This window comes from Trachypithecus francoisi, unplaced genomic scaffold (genome assembly GCF_009764315.1).
Source record: "Trachypithecus francoisi isolate TF-2019V2 unplaced genomic scaffold, Tfra_2.0 Lachesis_group12, whole genome shotgun sequence".
In the NCBI taxonomy this organism is placed as follows: Eukaryota; Metazoa; Chordata; class Mammalia; order Primates; family Cercopithecidae; genus Trachypithecus; species Trachypithecus francoisi.
Window position 1 is genome coordinate 121,322,294 of NW_022681457.1, and position 21,752 is coordinate 121,344,045.

The 21,752-nt window shown below is 59.9% G+C and overlaps 1 protein-coding gene and 1 long non-coding RNA gene across 3 annotated transcripts; one reads left to right on the plus strand and one right to left on the minus strand.

The window, feature by feature from the left end:
- Positions 1–11,327: 11,327 nt before the first annotated feature.
- Positions 11,328–16,589, minus strand: VWA1 (von Willebrand factor A domain containing 1). Of its 2 annotated transcripts, XM_033228739.1 has the most exons (3): positions 16,238–16,407; positions 14,566–15,123; positions 11,328–12,989 (listed from the first exon to the last, which is right to left on the minus strand). In XM_033228739.1, exons 1-3 carry the CDS (start codon positions 16,308–16,310, stop codon positions 12,304–12,306), a joined length of 1,317 nt encoding a protein of 438 aa, XP_033084630.1. In that variant the 5' UTR covers positions 16,311–16,407; the 3' UTR covers positions 11,328–12,303. The 2 variants fall into 2 exon arrangements, with proteins under 2 accessions (XP_033084630.1, XP_033084631.1); XM_033228740.1 differs by lacking the exon at positions 11,328–12,989 and having other exon boundaries at positions 14,607–14,728; positions 16,238–16,589.
- A 64-nt stretch (positions 16,590–16,653) lies between these two features.
- LOC117093461 lies at positions 16,654–21,731 on the plus strand. The gene is made up of 4 exons (XR_004441152.1): positions 16,654–16,830; positions 17,461–17,867; positions 18,283–18,428; positions 20,982–21,731. It is a non-coding gene; the product is annotated as an uncharacterized LOC117093461 (long non-coding RNA).
- Positions 21,732–21,752: the final 21 nt, after the last annotated feature.

The window sequence follows — 21,752 nt, forward strand, 5'->3', positions numbered from 1 at the left end:
CTGCAGACCCAGGGCAGCTCCCAAGAGGCAGGAGGGAATTGCAGACCCTCTGCATGTCTCAGCCATGGCCAGGCAGTGCCCCCGGGTCACAGGGCACCGCAGATCCTCAGACCCTCACCTTCATATGCTTCCAGGACAGAGGCAGCCACTGCCCTACCTCGGGGCACATAGGTGGTAGCATCAAGGTCACCCCTGCCTCCACCTCCCTGTCCTGGGCATAGGACTTGGCATCCAGCACGCGGAGGCTGGAGCTGCTGGGACCGGGGCCCTTGGTGCTGTCTCAGGCATCTCAGGTGCAGCCCTTCTGCCATGGACAGGTCGCTCTCCATCCCGGTGCCAGTGAAAGGCCTGGAGTCCCCAAGGGGAGCCACCCGTGGGTCAGAGTGAAGGTGTGCAGACCCCCTGGGCACTGTGCTCGTGATTGCACCAGGACGGCTGGAGGAAGCACAGGGCAGGGGACGCTTCCCAGACAGCTGAGTGGGTTCCTCACCCCGTCCCCGCTGTGCCTCCCAGAGGCAGGATTCATCTCACAGGGTAAAGGGACAGCAGCACACCATCCTCCCACAACACGGCTGCCACGATGGGACCTGCCATAGGGATGGCCATGTGGTGGCCGTCCCCTCTGGCAGCGCCCACACCTGGCCAAGAGCCACTGTGTGGGGAGACACCGACTGGAGCTGGACCACCAAGGTGGCTCAGCGGCCCAGGAGTGCAGGAGACACTGACCGGAACCGGACCGCCACTGTGCAGAGGACCAGGACTGCTCAGCATCATTTTTGATCTTGAGCCGACCCAAGAGAGTTGAAACTGGTGCAGGAACCCTCAGGGTGCCCCCAAGTGGCTGCACCTCACCCAGGGCCCAGTGGAGGAAAGGGGCTGAGCAGATGCTCACGGGGCCACCCCGCCAGGAAGCACGGGACCTGGCAGAGCCCACCAGAAGTGACAGCTAAATGTCACATGGCCTCCTGGGTGGATTCTGGGGCAAGACCCCGTCCCAGGTGGGCCAACAGTGACACGTGACATTTACCACGTGGCAAGGCCCCGGGCCCGGGAGCTCTCTGTGCTAACCTGGAAATTTTTCTGGGAACCTAAAGTCTTCAAGCTGTAAAAGTTGAAAGACACGACCTGGACCTGATGTCTTCACGTGTCAATTCACAAAACATTAAGAAGAACCAGCAGCACTCCTCAAACTCTTGGACAAATTGAAGAACATTTCCTCACTCATCCTAGGAGGCCAGCATTACCCTGATATCAAACCCAGACAAAGACATCACAAGAAAAATGACAGACCAATATCCCTGATGAGCATCACTGGGAAAGTCCTCAACAAAATGCCAGCAAAGGCCGGGCGCGGTGGCTCAAGCCTGTAATCCCAGCACTTTGGGAGGCCGAGACGGGCGGATCACGAGGTCAGGAGATCGAGACCATCCTGGCTAACACGGTGAAACCCCGTCTCTACTAAAAAAATACAAAAATTAGCCGGGCGAGATGGCGGGCGCCTGTAGTCCCAGCTACTCGGGAGGCTGAGGCGAGAGAATGGCGTAAAACCCGGGAGGCGGAGCTTGCAGTGAGCTGAGATCCGGCCACTGCACTCCAGCCTGGGCGACACAGCGAGACTCCGTCTCAACAAAAAAAAAAAAAAAAAAAATGCCAGCAAAATGAATTCAGCAGTATAGTAAAAGGACTCTATACCCTGACCAAGCAGGATTTATTCCTGGAATGCAAGGATAGTTCAACATATGAAAATCAATGTTCCACATATGAAATGGTCAACATACAAAAATCAATCGATATTAGCAGAGTGGAGGAAGGAAACCACATGACTGTCTCAAGTGTTGCAGGAAAAGTATTCGACCAAATACAACACCTTTTTTTGTTGTTGTTGAGATGGGGTCTCGCTCTGTAGCCCAGGCATCTCGGCTCACTGCATGCTCCGCCTCCCGGGTTCACACCATTCTTTGGCCTCAGCCTCCCAAGTAGCTGGGACTACAGGCACCTGCCACCATAGCCAGCTAATTTTTTATATTTTTAGTAGAAACAGGGTTTCACCGTGTTAGCCAGGATGGTATCGATCTCCTGACCTCGTGATCCACCCACCTTGGCCTCCCAAAGTGCTGGGATTACAGGCGTGAGCCACCGTGCCTGGCCACTTTGTTTTTTTTTTGAGACAATTTTGCTGTTCTTGGTCAGGCTGGAGTGCAAATGGCACGATCTCGGCTCACTGCAACCTCTGCCTGCCTGTCTCCTGTCTCAGCTTCCCGAGTAGCTGGGATTACGGGCATGCACCACCATGCCCAACTAAGTTTGTATTTGTAGTAGAGATGGGGTTTCTCCACGTTGGTCAGGCTGGCCTCAAACTGCCGACCTCAGGTGATCCACCCGCCTCACGCTTTTATGATAAAAACACTCACCAAACCAAGAATTGAAGGATACGCCCTAAACACAATGAAGGCCACATATCACAAGCCCGTAGGTGACATACTCAGTGGTGAAAAACAAAGCTTTTCCTCTGAGGTAAGGAACCAGGCAAGAAGGCTTTACCGCTTCTATTCCACATACCACTGGAAGCTCTGGCCAGAGCAATTAGACAAGAAAAAGAAAAGTCCTCCAAACTGAAAAGGGAAAGGGAAAATCACCTCTTCTCAGATGACATAACCTTATATGTGGAAAATCCTAGAATCCATATGGGAAGAAAAAACCCCGTGACATCAGCAAACTTACAGGATACAAAATCAACAGCAAAGAAAGTTGCAGTTCTACATCCCAACAGTGAATAATGTGAACGGGGAATTATGAAACCGTTTCATTTACAGTAGCATCCGAAAGAATAAAATACTTGGAAATTCACTTAACCAAGAAGGTGAAAGACTTGTACAATAAACACTGGCCGGACGCGGTGGCCCACGCCTGAATCCCAGCCCTTTGGGAGGCTCAGGCAGATGGATTACCTCATGTCAGGAGTTCAAGACCAGCCTGGCCAACATGGTGAATCATCGTCTCTACTAAAAATACAAAAATTAGCCGAGCATGGTGGCACGTGTCTGTAATTTCAGCACTTTGGGAGACTGAGGTGGGTGGATTGCCTGAGGTCAGTGGTTCGAGACCAGCCTGACCAACATGGCGAAACCCCGTCTGTACTAAAAGTACAAAAACTAGCCGGGCGTGGTGGCGCGTGCCTGGAATCCCAGCTACTCAGGAGGCTGAGTCAGGAGAATCACCTTAACCCGGGAGGAGAATGTTGCAGTGAGCTGAGATCACAACACTGCACTCCAGCCTGGACAACAGAGCGAGACTCCGTCTTGAAAACAAGAGAAAACCACATAATATTGCTGAAAGACATCAAAGCAACATAGAGACTAAACGCGGTCCCTGTGAAAACCCCAATTATGTTTTACAAAAATAGGAAAACCACTCCTAAAATTCATATAGAATCTCAAAGGATCCTGAATAGTCCAGGCTGCAATTCAATGGCACCATCTCAGCTCACTGCAACCTCCACTTCCAGGGTTCAAGCGATTCTTCTGCCTCAGCCTCTCGAGTAGCTGAGAATACAGACATGCACCACCACCGTGCCCGGCCGATTCTTGTATTTTTAGTAGAGGTGGGGCTCGACATGTTGGCCAGGCTGGTCTCGAACTCCTGGCCTCAAGTGATCCTCTCCCCTTGGCCTCCCAGCATGCTGGGATTACAGGCATGAGCCACCATGCCCGGCTCAAATTATTCTTATTTTTTAAGACAGGGTCTCACTCTGTAACCCAGGCTGGAGTGCAGTGGCACAATCACAGCTCACTGTAGCCTCTGCCTCCTGGACTCAAGTGATCCTCCCGCCTCAGCCTCCCAAAGCAGCTAGCATTACAGGCGTGTACCATTAGGTCCGGCTAATATTTTCATTTTTTGTAGAGATGGGGTCTCCCCTTGCTTTCCATGCTGGTCCTGAACTCCTGGCTTCAAATAATCTGGCTGACTTGACCTCCCCAAATGCTGGGAATACAAGCATCAGCCACCACCATGCCCGGCCTCTGCTTGCTTAGTTGTGGAAGCAGACCTAGACTCAAGTGGGGACGGCCTGGAACACAGACCTCAGCTGACCCACAAGGATGGGGTGTGAGATCTGGGGCTCTTTGTCACAGTGGCATAACTGACTAATACAGCCCCTATAGACCCCGGCTCCAACGTTCAAATCAAGGTGACTGGCTACTTCATGAACCTGTCACACATGAAAGCGCTGCTAGGTTGAGTGACCAGGTTGTCACACAGACTCTGCAGACCCAAGAGGCGGCGATGCGTGTGCATGGCCTTGGTGCCTCCGGCCCCACAGACCTGGTTTTTCTTTTCCAGCAACCCCCAAAGGCCAAAGCTTTCTGGATGGCCACGCCCATTGCTCTGAGTCCCAGCTCCCCGTCCCTGGAGCAGCCACGGAGCTGCAGGAGGGGGCCTCCAAGGAGTAGCCGGCTGTGGGACAATCAGAGGTCACTCCTGCCCATGTGTCTGAGCCCGTCAAGCAGGACCAAGCTGGCTGGGCGCGGTGGCTCAAGCCTGTAATCCCAGCACTTTGGGAGGCCGAGACGGGCGGATCACGAGGTCAGGAGATCGAGACCATCCTGGCTAACAGGGTGAAACCCCGTCTCTACTAAAAATACAAAAAACTAGCCGGGCGAGGTGGCGGGCGCCTGTAGTCCCAGCTACTCCGGAGGCTGAGGCAGGAGAATGGCGTAAAACCCGGGAGGCGGAGCTTGCAGTGAGCTGAGATCCGGCCACTGCACTCCAGCCCGGGCGAAAGAGCAAGACTCCGTCTCAAAAAAAAAAAAAAAAAAAAGAAAGAAAGAAGGAAGGAAGGAAGAAAGAAAGGAAGGAAGGAAGGAAGGAAGGAAGAAGGAAGGAAGGAAGGAAGGAAGGAAGGAAGGAAGGAAGGAAGAAGAAAGGAAGAAAGGAAGAAAGAGCCAGAGTAAATTTAAAACCTATACTTGAGGCCAGGAGTGGTGGCTCATACTTGTAATCCCAGCACTTTGGGAGGCTGATGGGGGCGCATCACCTGAGGTCAGGAGTTCAAGTACAGCCTGGCCAACATGGTGAAACCCCGTCTCTACTAAAAATATAAAAGCTAGCCGGCTGTGGTGGTGGACGCCTATAATCCTAGCTACTTGGCAGGCTGAGGCAGGAGGATCGTTTGAACCCGGGAGGCAGAGGTTACAGTGAGACAAGATGGTGCCTCTACACTCCAGCATGGGTGACAGAGCGAGACTCTGCCTCAAAAAAAAAAGTGCTATTCCAAACATCAGACATTAAATAAGAATACCACACTCCTTGACACCCACCCTCATCAGGGAAAGCAGAAACAATGAATCAGACTTTAAAGAACCACTTAAGGCCAGGCGTGGTGGCTCATGCCTGTAATCCCAGCACTGTGGGAGGCCGAGGCAGGTGGATCTCAAGGTCAGGAGATCGAGACCGTCCTGGCCAACGTGGTGAAATCTCTTTCTACCAAAAACACAAAAATTAGCCGGACACCACGGCATACACTTGTAGTCTAAACTACTCTGGAGGCTGAGGCAGAAGAATGGCATGAACCCAGGAGGCAGAGCTTGCAGTGAGCCAAGATCGCACCACTGTACTTCGGCCTGGACGACACAGCAAGACTCCATCTCAAAAAAAAAAAAGCCAATCGGATTTAGATTGTGAGGTCTAACCCTGGCCAATAAGGGAACCACGCTGCGGTAGGCGCTCCCTGCATCAGGAATAAGAACCTTCCCCTCCCTTGTCCCAGCGCTCGCCATTGCTCCATCTATGAGACGCCCTTCTATAGAAGTAACTTTCCTAGCTGAGAAAAATGTACAGTCGAGTGCTACTTCTTCTGCAACACCGAAAATTTGCATATAACACAGTGAGCCTCCGAGATCTCGCCACCGCACTCCAGCCTGGGCGACAGAGCAAGACTCTGTCTCACAAAAAAAAGAAGGCCGGCTGGGCACCGTGTCTCAGGCCTGTAATCCCAACACTTTGGGAGGCTGAGGCAGGAGGATCGTTTGAGCCCAGGAGTTGGAGACCAGCCTGGGAAATCAAGAGAGACCCCGTCTCTACCAAAAAATAAAAAGAGGAGGAGGAGAGAAACCAAATGAGTTCCCCAGCCATAGCCAGACGCCCCCCCGACCCCCGACCTCCCCAATGGCCACCAGGAAGGGCTTGATTTTATTTTTATTTTTATTTTTTATTTTATTTTATTTTATTTTATTTTTTTTTTTTTTGAGACGGAGTCTTGCTCTGCCACCCAGGCTGGAGTGCAGTGGCCAGATCTCAGCTCACTGCATGCTCTGCCTCCCGGGTTTACGCCATTCTCCTGCCTCAGCCTCCAAAGTAGCTGGGACTACAGGCGCCCGCCACCTCGCCCGGCTAGTTTTTTGTATTTTTTTTTTTTTAGTAGAGACGGGGTTTCACCGTGTTAGCCAGGATAGTCTCGATCTCCTGACCTCTTGATCCGCCCGTCTCGGCCTCCCAAAGTGCTGGGATTACAGGCTTGAGCCACCGCGCCCGGCCTATTTTTTATTTTTTTAATTATTTTTTTTAGACGGAGTCTCACTCTGTTACCCAGGCTGGAGTGCAGTGGAGTGATCTCGGATCACTGCAAGCTCCATTTCCCAGGTTCACGCCATTCTCCTGCCTCAGCCTCCCGAGTAGCTGGGACTACAGGTCCCCACCACCACACCCGGCTAGTTTTTTGTATTTTTAGTAGAGACCGGGTTTCACCGTGTTAGACAGGATGGTCTATCTCTTGACCTCGTGATCCGCCTGCCTTGGCCTCCCAAAGCGCTGGGATTACAGGTGTGAGCCACGGCGCCCAGCCAACAAATATTTACAATGAGCAGGCGTGGTGGTGCATGCCTCTGGGGCTAATTAGGACCTAGTAGGGTATGGCTACTGGACAGGCTGAGGCAGGAGGATCACTTGATCCTGGGACGTCGAGGCTGCAGTGAGCTATAATCACACCACTGCACTCCAGCCTGGGCTCAGAGTAAGAACCCATCTCTGAAAGGAAAATGAGAGAGAGAGAAATGGAGGCCGGGCGCGGTGGCTCAAGCCTGTAATCCCAGCACTTTGGGAGGCCGAGACGGGCGGATCACGAGGTCAGGAGATCGAGACCATCCTGGCTAATACGGTGAAACCCCGTCTCTACTAAGAAAAATACAAAAAACTAGCCGGGTGACGAGGCGGGCACCTGTAGTCCCAGCTACTCGGGAGGCTGAGACAGGAGAATGGCGGGAACCCGGGGGGCGGAGCTTGCAGTGAGCTGAGAGCCGGCCACTGCACTCCAGCCTGGGCGGCAGAGCAAGACTCCGTCTCAAAAAAAAAAAAAAAAAAAGAGAGAGAGAGAGAAATGGAGAGAGTGAGCAGAGGTAAATCGCCTCCCTCTAAGCACTGCAACTCCCAGGGATCTGCTCTCTGACAGACCCGCTGCATGCCCAGGCTCCTCTTCTGTTTCCTAATTCCGCCAACACCCCACACCCTTCCTAAGGACACAAAGTGCAGAAAGCAGTTTACGTTTCATCGGCCAATATGAGGCTCTGTGCGATTGCACTGTGCTGTTTTGCCACTGCGACTCCCCGTGACCACCCCTGCACCCCGCCCTGCGCCCAAAGCAAAAGTTTCCTGTCTGAGAGAGTCCTCCAGCATTGAGGACCTGGAGGAGTGCCCGTGCAGGTTCCAGGTGCAGCGTAGACCTTGAGCCACGATAGGGACGCAGTTGCCTCCGGAAGTCCGGGCCAGCGGGAACAGGGGCTGGAGTCCCAGGGTAGGCCCCAGCCAGGCAGTGCGTACCGGGCTCTGCTCCCAGAATTCAGCCAGCAAGTGTGGCTTCTGATCTCTGCATCTGAGCAGACCTCTGGGGACAGGGAGCTGCATGGCACGACAGGACTGTGGCCTCCCAGCGTGGCCTGTGGCCCCCTGTGACCGAGCCCCAGGGCATCCCAGGACCGAGGCTGCAGTGGCCGGCTGCATGTCTTCCATGGACAATGCCTGGGCAGAAGTGGGCCCTCTTACCCCTGAGAACAGTGTGGTATGAAGTCACCACTGGCCCCCACATCACTCTGCAGCCTCGTTCTTCTTGGGGGGCCCGGCCTTCAGGAGGGAGGGGCTGGTCCCATTCTCGTTCTTTCTCTCCGGCTTCTAAAAAGACCCACTAGTTCTGGTCTCTGCCTGGGCCAGCATGGGCCCCTCCTCCTTCCCCACTGGGTAGGCCCTGGCACAACCAAAAGAAGAGCCGCCCAACCAGGCCCTCCTAAGCCACAGTGCCTAGTGTATGGCCCTGGGTAGATGGTCCCCTCCAATCACCCACCAAAAGCAGGGCTCACAGTTCTCCATAGGGCTCCCTGAAGCCTGTCAGCCCCTGCCAACACTCCTCAAAGTGCACTGATTCATGAGAGGCAAACGGAAGCAGCAGTGCCAGGCAGGCACGGTGGCTCCTGTCTGCATCCCCAGCATTGTGGGAGGCCAAGCCAAGAGAATCCTTTGTGGTCAGGAGTTTGAGAACAGCCTAGGTGACATAGGAAGACCTCCATTCCTTAAAAAATTTTTGCCAGGAGTGGTGGCTCACACCTGTAATCCCAGCATTTTGGGAGGCTGAGGAGGTTGGATCACCTGAGGTCAGGAGTTCAAGACCAGCCTGACCAACACGGAGAAACCCTGTCTCTACTAAAAATACAAAATTTAGCCGAGCGTGGTGGCACCTGTAATCATAGCTATTCAGGAGGCTGAGGCAGGAGAATCACTTGAACTTGGGAGGCAGAGGTTGCAGTGAGCTGCGATCGCACCACCGCACTCCAGCCTGGGTGACAGAACAAGGCTCTGTCTCAAAAAAAAAAAAAAAAAAAAAGCAGGAAACACACAGCTACTGCCTGGAGCTCATCGTCCTAAACTGCCCCCTCTCTGGTGGGAAGCTGTCATGTGGGCTGTGCCTCAGGGATTTGACTTGGTTTATTACTGTCACCATAGAAACAGGGTGGCAACCAGCTTCCCTAGGTGGTCCCCAGCAGCGTGCCCCACGCGTGGCCACCCCACTTCCTAGAAATCTGGACTGAGACCCCAGGCCTCTGTCTGGCTTATCACGAACAGCTCTCTCTGGAGAGTTTCTTTTTTTTTTCTTCTTTTTTTGAGTTGGAGTCTCACTCTGTTGCCCAGGTTGGAGTGCAGTGGCGTGAACTTGGCTCACTGCAACCTCAGCCCTTCCAGGTTTAAGCAATTCTGTGCTTCAGCCTCCAGAGTAGCTGGGATTACAGGCATGTGCCACCACACCTGGCTAATTTTTTTGTATTTTTATTAGAGACGGGGTTTCACCATCTTGGCCAGGCTGGTCTTGAACTCCTGACCTCGTGATCCACCCGCCTTGGCCTCCCAAAGTGCTGAGATTACAGGTGTGAGCCACCGCGCCGGGCGTGTCTGGAGAGTTTCACGTGCTGGAGAGCTGCTGCTCTGTCATTGCTCATGGAGGCATGGACCCGAATTTCAGCCCTCTCTGCCTCTCTTTTCAGTGGCCAGCAATGGGCTGTCCAGCAAAGGACCTTGCACAACCTATCAGGGACTGGTCTGGCATGCAGCCAGCATGAAATCCTCAGGTTGGTTCTCTTCAGATGTGGGAGCAGCCTCCCTTCGGGGTCTCCTCAAAGTACCCAGGGCTCTCCCTAGCCCTGCCCTCCCCTGGCCTTCTGAACACCTGCCACGTGGATCACAAACTTGTCACTCTTCTTGTCTCAACTAGAAGCAACCGCAGCATGGCCCTTCCTGATTTCCAGGTGCATGTCGAAAAGCGTGTAGTGGCCTCGTGATGTGGTCAGGCCCTTGGCAAGGAAGTCCTGGTGGGTGTCAGCCTCTGCGCTGCACCGAGTGGACTGAGTCGGGGCCAGGATTGTGTCAGGGGAGGTGGAGGAGCCATGGGGCAGCAGATTCACAGAGATCTGGATGGAGCGCTCCGGGGCTAGAGTTGTTTGCAGACTTGGTACAGATTCAAAGACTTCAAAATGCCTGGGGCTACATAAGGGGCAGCACTTCCCCGACGAGGGCTTCTGGAAGGGGCATTCCTTGACACGGAGATGGAGGCGGCAGTGCCTTTTCACCCTTTCTGTGAGGCCTTGTGCTGTGCTCGGCCTTGGTGTGCAGAGATGAGCAGACGGGAGATAGAGCCTCTGCCAGAGGGGTATGTGGGGAGCAGGGTTGTGGCCAGGGCCACCGCTCTGCCCTCTGGGGATTGCAGAGCTGGAGCCCCTCCCAGCTTCTCATGTGAGTCTGAGTCGTCCACAAAAGCCACCGAGGCCATCAGGAATGAGCCCGCGGTGCCCTGCTGCCACCCGCAGGGCACTCCGTGAGCTGGGCCTGGGTTCAGTGTGCAAGGGACATCTCCTCTCAGGTGACCATGGGCTCAGATCTGCCATCACCCTGGAGAATGGGGTAGGGGGCAGGGGCTGCATGAAGGGAAGTCTAACCCTCAACAGGAGGTGGGACCGGAGACCGGAGCCTGAGACCCTTGCCACCTGCTGACCAGCAGTGCAGTTGTGAGCACGCCATCTGCAGTGACACACACAGCCCCCGGGTCCTGCTCAGGCCTCTGTGGCCTGACTTGGGGGCTGAGGGGAGCTCAGGAGAAACCCAAAGTCCAGCCAGCTGGGCCCCCCCCACAGACACCTCTTGCACACACAGGCAGGGGGGCCTCCTGTGTCTCACTTATAATCACACCGGAGGGCACACTCTGCGTGGTGAGCCTGACCACAGCCAGCCCCCCACGAATGGTCACCACACCCAGCTGGTGGGTAGTGTGGACTTGGGTGTCTGGTGGGGCCATGGGATGCACAGAGCTGGGTTCTTAGGAGACAGTGCCAAGGCCAGCTGTCCCGAAGGAGGCCCCTGGCACAACGCCCACCAGGTCTGAGGGAGGGACTGAGACCACCTCAATGCTGCAGTTCCTGGGGTCACGCGAGTCCACCTGGGGAAAGGGGCAGTGGACCCCACGCGGTGCAGGGTGCGGCTTTGCCAGCAGAGGGAGCCCGCATGCGGCTGGGCCCAGGACTATAGGTGGTGGCAGAGGCTGTGGTGGGAATGGCCCTGCAGAGGTCCCAGCCCCCTTGTCCTCTGCATTCCAGCCACCTGCCCTGGGCCCAGCCCCACAGGAAGGGGGCCCAGCCTCTCTGAATAAAAGGTGCACAGGGGGACCCACAAGGCCTGGCACTCGGAGGGACAGCTCCACCTCCTCTCCCCGGACACCCCAAAAGGCGGATGAGAACTTCACAAGCTGTCCTGTCCGTGGCTGCTGTTTGCAGAGGAGGAAAGCATCCTAAGGAGACTGCAGGCTCGGTGTACATCTGATTTACTGAATTTTAAAGTCTGGGACGTTAGTGGGGAAGAGGGGAGGTGAGCATTGCGTGACACCATAGTCCTCATAACCAAGGACTAGGCAGGGCAGGGAGTGCACCTAGCTAGGCACCCCCACCCTAGGCAACTCGCCCACAGGCCCCAGGGTAGTGAGTAGTGACAGGATGTGGCCCAGGGGCGAGACCTCTCACAGACAAAAGATGGTGTGGTCGCTGGGGCCTCCCTGGAGAGCGTCTTCCCTGTAGCCCCTGGGAAGCGCTCCCACTCAAGGCTTCCTGTCAGTGTGGTCCCGGGGCCTGACCCTGGAAGTGGGTGGGTGGGGTCACCTGTCCTCAAGGTCCTGAATGCCCGGCTCTGCCCCATTCCTCTGATTCCCAGTGGCTGCTAGCTGGACCCAGCTGGTGTCCTGGGCATGAAGGCAGGGCCACCGTCCCCAGCAGGCGCTGCCCTCCCGGCTGGCTGAGCATCCTGGCTACACCACCAGCGTCCGGGTGCCCCTACCTGCCCTTCCTTTTCTTCAGAAGCCTTTGGGGACCTGACCTGGGTCAGCTTCTCCCGCGATTCCCCTTCCACTTCCTATCAGCGTCCAGGGCCCAAGCAGCCCACCCCAGGCCAGCCCTTGCCACCTGGGGCCGAGTCTTCACACGTGGGAGTCTGACTGGGGCTCCTCCCTGGACAGTCCTGGGTCTGATGCTCTCACACCACGCCTGACTCGGGGCGGGGATGGGGCCAGAGCTGCTGCGCGGTCCCACCAGGCGGGGCCCCAGCCCTGGACGGCAGGCGCCAGGAGGGGAAGCCCTGTGACCACAGGGAGAGGGCCCTGGTCCTGCGGAGTCCGTGTGGGGAAAGGCCGGGCCTGCACCCTTCTCCCGAGTTGGGCGCCTCCTCACCGGGTTCGGGACACAGGGGCCCTGGGGTCGGCGCCGGCCCTCTCGGCAGGGCGGGGACGCCGGCTTACGGCTCACGGCTCGCGGTCCCCGGGGTCGAAGCACGGGGCACGGGGCGTGGTCGCGGGCGCGGGCCGTCGGCCGTGCAGGCCTTGGCGGACAGCGCGCTCTCGCGGCCCGAGCGGAAGGCGACGGTCACGGTCACCAGGTAGGCGGTGCCCGGCGCCAGGCCCTGCAGCGTGGTGCAGTTGCGGCCCGCAGGCACCTCCACGCGCTGCGCCGCCCCGCCCCGCAGCGGCCCGAACTGCACGTGGTAGCCGAGCGCGGCGGCTGCGCCCAGCGCTGGGGCCCAGCTCACGCGGAGGCTGCGCGGCCGGGCGTGGGAGATGACGATGCGCTCCGGCCCGGCCTCCTCCGGGGCGGGGAGGGCGGCGAGCTGGGTGGGGGCCGGCCCAGCCCCCGGCCCTGCTTCACCCGGCCGCGTGCGCACCCGCAGTTGCTGGGGCCTCAGGAGGCGCACGTTGGACTCAGGCACCAGCGCCACGTCGTAGTCCGTGTCTGGGTCGAGGCCGGCCCAGGTCCAGTCCGTGGCGTTCCCCGGCAGCTGCTGGCGTCTCGCAGCCCCCGGCTGGGCACTGGGTACCAGCTCCAGCACGTAATAGCCCGAGTCTGCGGTCAGCAGGGGTGGCCAGGCCAGGCGGAAGCCGCTGGACGTGATCTCCGTGGCACGGAGCTGCTGCGGCCGCATCGCGTCTGTGGGTGGTGCAGGGGATCAGGGAGCAGCGGTCAGTTCCTCCTCTGCTCCTGGAGGGCGGCCCTGGCTGATGGGGAAGATCTGGAGATTGGAGGCCCCACTAGGAAAGACGGGGCCCCGCCGCCAAGGAGCTGCTGGAGCCATGCCCCGCAGATGCTGGGGATTCTTAGAACGTGCCTTGGCTGGGGGAGGACTGAGGAAGGGGGTGCAGCCCCCTCACGCCCTGTCAGAAGCGCCCCTGCCTCCCTCAGCCTAAACCCAGTCCTTTGTGGAGAGGTGCAGTGGCCAGATCAGTGAGTGACCAGGACAAAGGCCCTCAAAGACAGCAGGGTCCACGGTGGTACCTGAGAGCAGAGGACCAGCCCCAGCTTGAGTGGCCAGGCCTGGGTCTGAGGTCAGCCCGGCTCTCTGAGTTGCAGCCAGGAGATGGGAGATCACAGGGGCAGGCCCTGGGGTTCTGGAGGCGCTGCCTGCCCCGGGTCCCCAGGAGAGTGTGGGGTGGGGTACTCCAGAGGGGGACTCCTGGGCCCTTGACACCAAGCCCCACATAGCCCTCTGAGTGACCTGCTGTGGCGAGGCTCATAAATGTCTGCGCTGGGTTAAAGCTATCAGGATCTTCCTCCTGTAGTGCTGGGTGCCTGTGTCACTTTTTTCCCATCCCCCACCCTCAGACCCAGGCTCTTTCCCAGGAGCCCCCACCCTGTTGCCTGGCCCCTCTGCACTGCAGCCTCAAGCTTTTCCTTTCCAGCTACTTAAGGCAGCCTTTCCTCCTGGTCCCCTCCAGGCACAGCTGCACTGGGTGACCCTGGGGCCACTAGGGGTCAGATGTCCCTGGCGAAACCTTGGGGCGGGCCGTCCACCCCTCTCCAACCCACAGTCCAACCCCTTCCGGCTCTGGGTGGATGATTAACCCACAGACGAGACTTGGTGAGATCCCCGGGGTTAGTGGTATTTTTCAGCGGCTACAGCAGGTTGAGCCAGTGGCCAGTTTCCTCATCTCCAGCCTCAACTCCTTCAGGGCTTGGCTGGGGCAGAGATGTCCAGAAAAAAGCCAGTGGGAGCTGCTCAGCTCCTGCCTCAGGCCTTCCCTCTCAGGAAATCCTCACGGTAGGCCTGCAGTCCAAACCTGTTCAAAGCCGTCGGTGGCTGTCCCGACCCAGGAGAGGTACCCCGTGCTCGCTGGGGGGCAGTCCCTGACCTTTCTGGCTCTCCCCTCTCCAGGTATGGTGGGCATGCCCAGGAGCACGTGCTGCCTATCTGCAGAGTCCCCAGACTTGCAAGCTTCTTCCTGGGCCTACACCTGGGCTCTGCACTCGAGGTCTGGGCTGGACCCGTCAGCAGGGAGCTACACTTGGAGGTGGCTACTCAAGCCCCCATCTCAGCAGGGCGCATGGGTCACCCGGTGGAGAGCGTGCACAGAGAAGCTGCATCACTCAGCCCTGCACCCTAGGGGAACCACAGCCCCGGAGGCCCCGGCCACTGCTCTGGGGACATGAGATATTCCCAAAGTCAACCCAGCCTCTCCTCCTGCAGCTCCCAGCTAGGGATCCCTGGGCCCTGCCTCCTCCCACCTACCGAGAATGGAGCCCCTCAGCTCCTGGACGATGATGTGTAGGTCATCCACGTCCACAAAGTGCAGGTGCTTCTTGGCAGGGGCTGAGGCAGCAGCTGACAGCTCCAGGAAGTTGCCTCGGCCGGTGCTGACGATGAACACGGTGACGCCCAGGTCCTTTAGCTCCTGCATGGGGGGTCCCACAGGGTCGCTGGAGCCGCCATCTGTCACCCACACCAGCACCTTGGGCACCCCTGGCCGGGCACCTGCTGCTTCAGCAAAGAGCTGTTCTTTGGCATATGCCAGCGCCAGGCCAGTGTGAGTGTCACCCATGCGCTGGACTGAAGCGCGAACAGCATCCTGAGCAGCCTCGCCTGAGCTGTGTTGGCCGAAGGGGAACTCAGTGTACGGCCGAGTGCCCACGTGCACCAGGCTAGCACGCAGGGCCCCGGTGCCCAGGGGCAGTGGAGCCACCAGCTGCCCCACAAACTCCCGAACCCGGGAGAACTCGTAGTGAGACACGCTGGCCGAGCTGTCCAGCAGGAACATCAGGTCCCCTCGGGGGGCTGATGCTGGTGGACCTGGGGGAAAGGAGGAATGCTCAGCCTCAGGTGTGGGCCCCCCAGACAGCCCCACAGCAAGGCAGGGTCCCCCAGGGCCTCAGCTTTCCTTAGGTGGGTGCTTGCCCTCCCCCTAAGGTCCTAGGTTGGGGGAAAGAGGAACTCTAAGCCAAGCAAGAGGCCTGTACTTTTGGGGCTTTCACTCTGCACACTGGCCATGGGACCTACAGCTCTCTCTGGGCTGGTGTTATCCCATCTGTGAGAGGACGACTCCCCGCTCCAAGCCCCCACACCTTTCCATTCCTGCAAGCAGGTGGAGCCGAGTCCTGGCCTAGGTCCCCAGGACAGGCCTGAGCCATGGAGCTGCTCCCTCCAGGCATGGCTTTCAGAGGAGCAGCCTGAGGCTGGAGTTCAGCCACGCAGCTCAGGCTCCAGGTGAGGGACCGTGGGCACGCACACAGCAGCAGGGGAAGGTGTAGGAGGCAGAGCAATGACCCTGCCGGATGGCCTGGCTGGAGCCCACACCCCACTTACCAGATGGTGTCCCCTCCCCTGGCCTCCATCCTCCAGCCCACCTGGACCCACACAAGATACACCCCCCCCAGCAGCCTGAAAGCCCGATCAACCCCTCGAAGGCTTCCCCCTTCCTCCCGACACCCCCGGGGTGGAGGCTGATGCCCCCCACACCACCCCTCCGCACCAAGCCAGGGACCAGCGTGCCTCAATTCTAGTCCTGGCCTTGCGGTTTTCCCCAGTGCGGTGGGGCGACTCCAGTTTCCCTACCATTCCTCCACTGAGGGCCTTTGCAAGGGTAGGGAAACTGAGGCGAGGTGCCCCCTCGACAGACATCTCCCTCTTCCTGTCCAGGCCCGCGATCCCGCAGAAATGCGGGCTGGGCCGGGCCGGCCCCTACGCCCCGACGCTCACGGACGGTGTCACCTGGAGCACCTGGGCCGCCCGCCTCAGGTGAGCAGGACGCTCCGCCCACGCCCCCGCCCGCGCCCCCGTCCGGCTCCCGCAGCCTCCCCGCCCGCCCGCCCGCCCGCAGCGGGGGACAGCGACGGCCCTGCGCGGGCAGCGGCGCAGAGCGGGCACCAGCGGCCCCAACCCCGGCCCGGCCGTCTGCCGCACTCACCGCTCTCCCCGCCGCTCCGCGCCAGCGCCAGCCGCAAGCTCAGGGCCAGGCCGAGCGCCGTCCAGGGGAGCATCGCGCGCGACGGACGGGGCGCGCTCGGCACCTCGCTGGCTCTCGCTCGCTCGCTGGCGGCTGCAGGGCGCGTCACCGCGCGGACCAGGCCGGCCCCGCCCCCTGGAGGCCCCACCCCCGAACGGCCACACCCACGCCGAGGCCACGCCCACGCCCTCCTGCGCGAGGGGAGGGCCACGTGCACAAACCCCGCAGAGGCGCACCAGCGGACCCCGACACGCAGGGACACGCAGCACCAGCCGAGATACGACCGAGGCATGCACGCGTGGGCACGCACACACACAATCCAGTCTCCCCTTCCCGGCCGAGGCTGTGCGGCCCGCGCTCTCCACCCCTCTCCGACCCCCAGCCGCAGGAGCCGAGCAGGGAGGTACCAGGCTAGGCCCTCCCCATGCCCACCACTGCCATGACTCTGGGTGCTGGGGTCCCTGCAGCCAGACCCAAGAGAACCCCAGGGGCTGGCGGTGGCACCAGAAAACGTCCAGAGCCTGGTTTCACCTTGGCCACAGGGCCGGAGGCCGGTGGGTGTCTGGGGGAATAGGATATGTGTCCTAGGGACTGACCAGCAGAGATTGGAAGGGCCATGGGGTGGGACTTAGAAGGACACAGTGTCTTGAAAGGGGACAGAAGACAGGAGTTTGAGAGACTCGAAGCTCCCACCCCACCTGGGCTTCTTGGAGGAAGAGGCATGGGAGTGGGAGATGGTTGGTTCAGGCCCTGTCCACTGGGACCACACTGGGCCTGTTTACCCATATACCCTACCCAATGAGGAACCCAGACTCCGGGACCCAGGAGACACCCCCAGCAGGACTGGAGGGGCCCACTGGTGAGCCAGGAGCTCTTGGGTCTTGGGGTCTTGGCGAGGCCCAGACTAGAGGTGGCTGGGTGCAGGGGGTGTCCTGAGGCCCCCCAGGGCAGATTTCCCTCGCTCAGGTGGGGCTGGGCCGGCAGTGTCCCCTGGACAGGAGAACCCCACCCCAGCCCTCCCTCGAGTAGCCATGGCCCTCTCCCCGGGCCTTCTCAGCTCAGAGCTGGGGGGCGGGGGATGTGGGGGGTGTCTGCCAGGATGTCCCCTCCTTCCCCACCCTCTCCTGGAGGATGCCCCGCAGGAGAACGGATGGGGCTCCATGGGCTTCCTTCCTCCCTTTCAGGCAGGTGAGACACCGCGGGGCCGTGCAGACGGCCAGCGCTCGACTTTGCCTAAAAAAGGAAGCGGCAGGCTGAGTCTGAGGAGCTGGCGGCAGGAACAAGGGAGAGCTGTGTCCCCGCCGGCGTCCCCCGCCCCCCCTGCCAGGGATCTTGGCAGTGGAGGTGCTGGCTGGGCTCCACAGACCTCAGGCCTCCGCTGGGACCAGAAATGCCTTGTGCTTCTGCCAGGGCCTGGTGGGGGGACTTTGGGTCCCCAGAGTGCGAGCTGTGCCACTCCGAGGGGTCTTACCAGGCCCCCCAGCCCCCAGTACACAGGGGCTGCTGTGGAGATGATGCTCAAGGCCACAGCTGCTGGAGGACCTGAAGTCTGACCGGAAGCTGGCTGCAGACCCTGCGGAGGCACGCCCAGGTAGTCAAGCAGGGAGCTGGGCCGAGGGTCCCCCACCCTGGGGAGGCTCACAGCCAGTGGCCTACTTGTCCCCCACCCCTGCCCAGCAGGCGGGCCACAGTCACACCTCAGCCTGCCCTGCTGGGCTGACGGGGAAGTTTCCCTCACTTCTGGAAAAAGTGAGCGGGTCTTCTTGGCTGCGACTCAGGCCCTCAAGGAAGCTGCCACCCTCCTCCCTTCAGCTCGCCATCAGCAGGAGAAGACACAGGAGGCCTGGCCTCCACCCAGCCTGGGCCGAGCTCAGCCACCTGCCTTGCTCCCAGCTCTGCCTGGAGTCCCTCCTGCTAGGAGACCCTCCCCATCAGCTCTCCCCCTGCTCCTCAGCCTTCAGGACTCATTCCTATGTCCTGCCCTGCACCCGCTGTCTCCACTGCAGAGGAAGGACGTGGACAGAGGGTCTCAGAGAGCATGGGGTCAGCCAGAGGCGCAGTGTCAGGGCCCGGGCCGGACTTGAGGCAGACACCAGAGGAAGCACAAATACAACAGCCGGAACCCTCCAGTCTCCAGGGAGAAGGGCCTGGGGTAAGAGAGGCAGGGCAAGGACCGGTCAGGCCAGATCACAGTGGGTCCTGGCCCCAAGCCTTCTGCCTCCTGCAGGCGTAGCCCCTGTCTGATCCCGGTGGCCTTGGGCCTCACGGGGTGGGGAGCAGCCTGGTGTGGCTGCGGCCACCCTGCCCCCACGGTCTGGGCCTGGGCTGTGGGAGTCCTTGTGCCTCACTTCCCGGAGCCGGCCTGCCCTGCCAGTCTGTCTGCAGGCAGGTGGAGGGGGTTCCGGGAAGCTGGGGACGCTGCTCTCACCCGGGCACCGCCCTGCCCCCACCCGCCTTTGGGAGTGCTTCCTCCTCCGCACAATCCAGGCTTCTGCAGAAGAAGAAGGGCCTTTTGTCCCCAGCTGGCTGTGGTCATGTTTGACCCCGGGGAAAAGGGCAACTCCTGAAGCCTCTGACCTCACCCCTGACCCAAGCCGAGGGCAGAACGCCCAGGCCCGCACCCGGCGCCTTTGGTTGCTGTTTTCCTGTATCTCATAAATGTACTGAAGCACACATTAGAAGAGATGGAAGGGGCGGTGAGGGGCAGCAGTGTGGGCCTGAGGCACTGCTCTGGGGTGTGCCTGAGCCCGAGACCCCACCCCATAACAGGAAGTGGGGCAGAGCCGGGGTCACCAAGAGCAGGGCCCACCCAGCTCCTAGACTCAGCCTGCTCCCTGGGGTCAAAGACAGGTCCTGGGGTCACTTTTCACTTCCCAGGAGCCCAGGACTGCCCCTCTGGCCCCAGAGCTGACCCCACTCAGTCCCCCGTGCCAGCAGCAGCTGGGGTGGCGGGTAGCAGCCTGGGTAGGGGGCGGGAGCCACACCATCTGCGTCTGTCCATCCATCCCCCATCTGTGTGCTGGGCACAGCCGCACCCCGGCCTCAGCGCTGGGGACACACAGGCGCCGGGCCAGCACTGCCAGGCTAGGAGGGGTGGGCTGTGACCAGCTAGGAAAGATACGGTCTACTTGTTTTCACTGTGAGAATGGGGGGTCACTGGGGACTCACACGCAAGGGTACTCGAGGAAGAGCCTTCCAGGCAGAGAGAAGGAACCTCGAGTACTGAGACCAGGGTGGGGTGGGCAGGAGGGGCCTGCACCGGGACAGCAGGGGCAGAGCAGGCTAGGGGCCTTTGGGAGGGGTGGCTGGGCTCCTGAGTGCGGCATTCAGAAGCCGGGTGGAGGCTGCTGCTGGCCTCAGTGGGGGCAGGAGTTTCGCCACAGCGAGAACAGAGCCGGGCCCCGTGGGAGCCAGAGAGCAACAGGCCTGAATGACCCAGGGTTTCCCAATAGCAGGGCCCCTTCCTTGTGTGGGTCCCCTCACTTTGCCTCTCTGCTGGGACATCCTTCCCTGAAAGGGAGAGGAGGACGACACACTGCTCCTTCCCTAGACACAGGACAGGCTCAGACCACAGCCCTGGGCAGACCCAAAACTCCCAGGGGCCTGGACCAGGGTCGGAAGGAGGCAGCAGGGAGGGACTGACCTATGTCCACACACGAGGGACTCCCCAGAGGCGGGTTAGGCGGGGCTGGGAGCAGGGGCCTTAGCCCTCAGACCAGCCCACTAACCCTGGGCAGTTCCTGCCCCACAGCCTTCCCAGCTGACAGGCCTGGGGGCAGGGGCAGGCCAGCACAGGCCAGAGGGACAGAGGGAGCCACATCTGAGGGGCCCCCCAGCTGTTCACACCGTCTGAGGCTGTGCTTGCCAACAACTGTGCTCCCAGGAAATATTTTGCAAATCAGCAAATGACATGGGGCAAGGTGGGAAGCTCGCTCCATCCAGTGGGGCGGGGCCCCTTACTGCCCCCCTGCCCCAGAATGAGGCATGATGGGGATGCAGATGGGACACACACAGGCACACACACTCCGGGCTCCCTTTTGGACAGGGCATGGGCTCTAACCACTGGGAAAGAACGCCAGGCAGAGGTCCCCACGGCCACCCCATGGCCCCCACGGCCACCCTGCAGCTCAGCTCCTCCACCCGAGGAGTTCAGGCCCCTGGGCCAGGGGAGAGCTGCAGTAGAGACTGCAGGAGGCTGGGGGAGGGGGCTCTGGGGGAAGGGGTGTAGAGGCACCCTCAGTGTAGGGGCGCGCCTGGGGACCCAGGGCCCTGAAGCGGGGTTTCGATCATGGGCGCCATGCTGGGCAAAAGTTGGGAGAGATTCGTGGGGTCCAGGTGGAGTCCTTCCCTGGCAGGGGCTAGAAGGACTGGGCAAAGGCCAACTGTATACCTGGGGCCCCCACCTCCTCTTCATTTCATGCCTCGCTCCTGGCTTCCCAGATGTTGGCCAATAAGGAAGCTGCTTAGGATCCATGAAAGGCCAGGCAACGACCGTCCCGGGAAGAACCCAGGGGCCTCAACAGGGGACCTGTTCAGTCCTGGGGGATGGGGCCCCTGCCTTCCAATGTGGGGCCTGATCAGTCCTGGGGGGTGGGGCCCCTGCCTTCCAACGTGGGGCCTGTTCAGTCCTGGGGGGTGGGGCCCCTGCGCCCGCACACGGGCTCTGGCCTTCCTGAATCACCCCTTCCTTGCTTCTCTTCCGCAGGCCAGGCCTCTGCTCTCCGGGGCTATGGCCGGCCAGAGGTGCGTTCCTACACCCCTCTGAACGGCCCACAGGCCCCCACAGGTCTTCCTCTGCGAGCTGGTCAGGCAGCTGGGGCTGGGGCCCGGCTTGGCTGCTCAGTGCCTTCAACCTCCCTGGCAGTGCGGGGCCTCAGGGTGGGCCTGGGAAGCTGGAAACACCTTTGGAAACAACTGCCTGAGGCAGCTGTGGACAGAAAGCCCTGCCCAGCAGCCAAGGGAGCTGGCCTCTCCACTCAGCCTCCCCACCCCCACCAGGCCCAGCTGTTGTTTTCATGGCTCCGGGGCCAGGCCATGCTCAGCCAAGAGCTTCCCAGGAGAGCCCTCATCTTCAACCCCTAGTGGCGGCCAGAGCCAACCCAGGCAGGAGGGGAAGGAAGCCATCCTGGCAGCTTGGCCACTGGCCCAGCTCCTGTCTGATCAGGAAAGGCATCAAAGTCGGACTCGGATGGAGGCTGGAAAACCCCGAGACTTCTGCTGGACTCGACCCAGCCACACACCAGGCTGTGCTCAAGGCCACGGAATGAGCCTCGACCCTGGTCACAGGCTGAGCCCTGCTGGCAGTATGATGTACTAGATCCCTTAAAAGGCCTTCCAGCAACAACCAACTTCTGGATGAATTACTAAGAGCATACATTTTTAATAGACTGCTGGGCTTCCAAGAAAGTAAATATCTCCAAGGCTCCCCCAAAATTAAACAGCAAAAATAAATAAGGCCAGGTCGGGTGGTTCATGC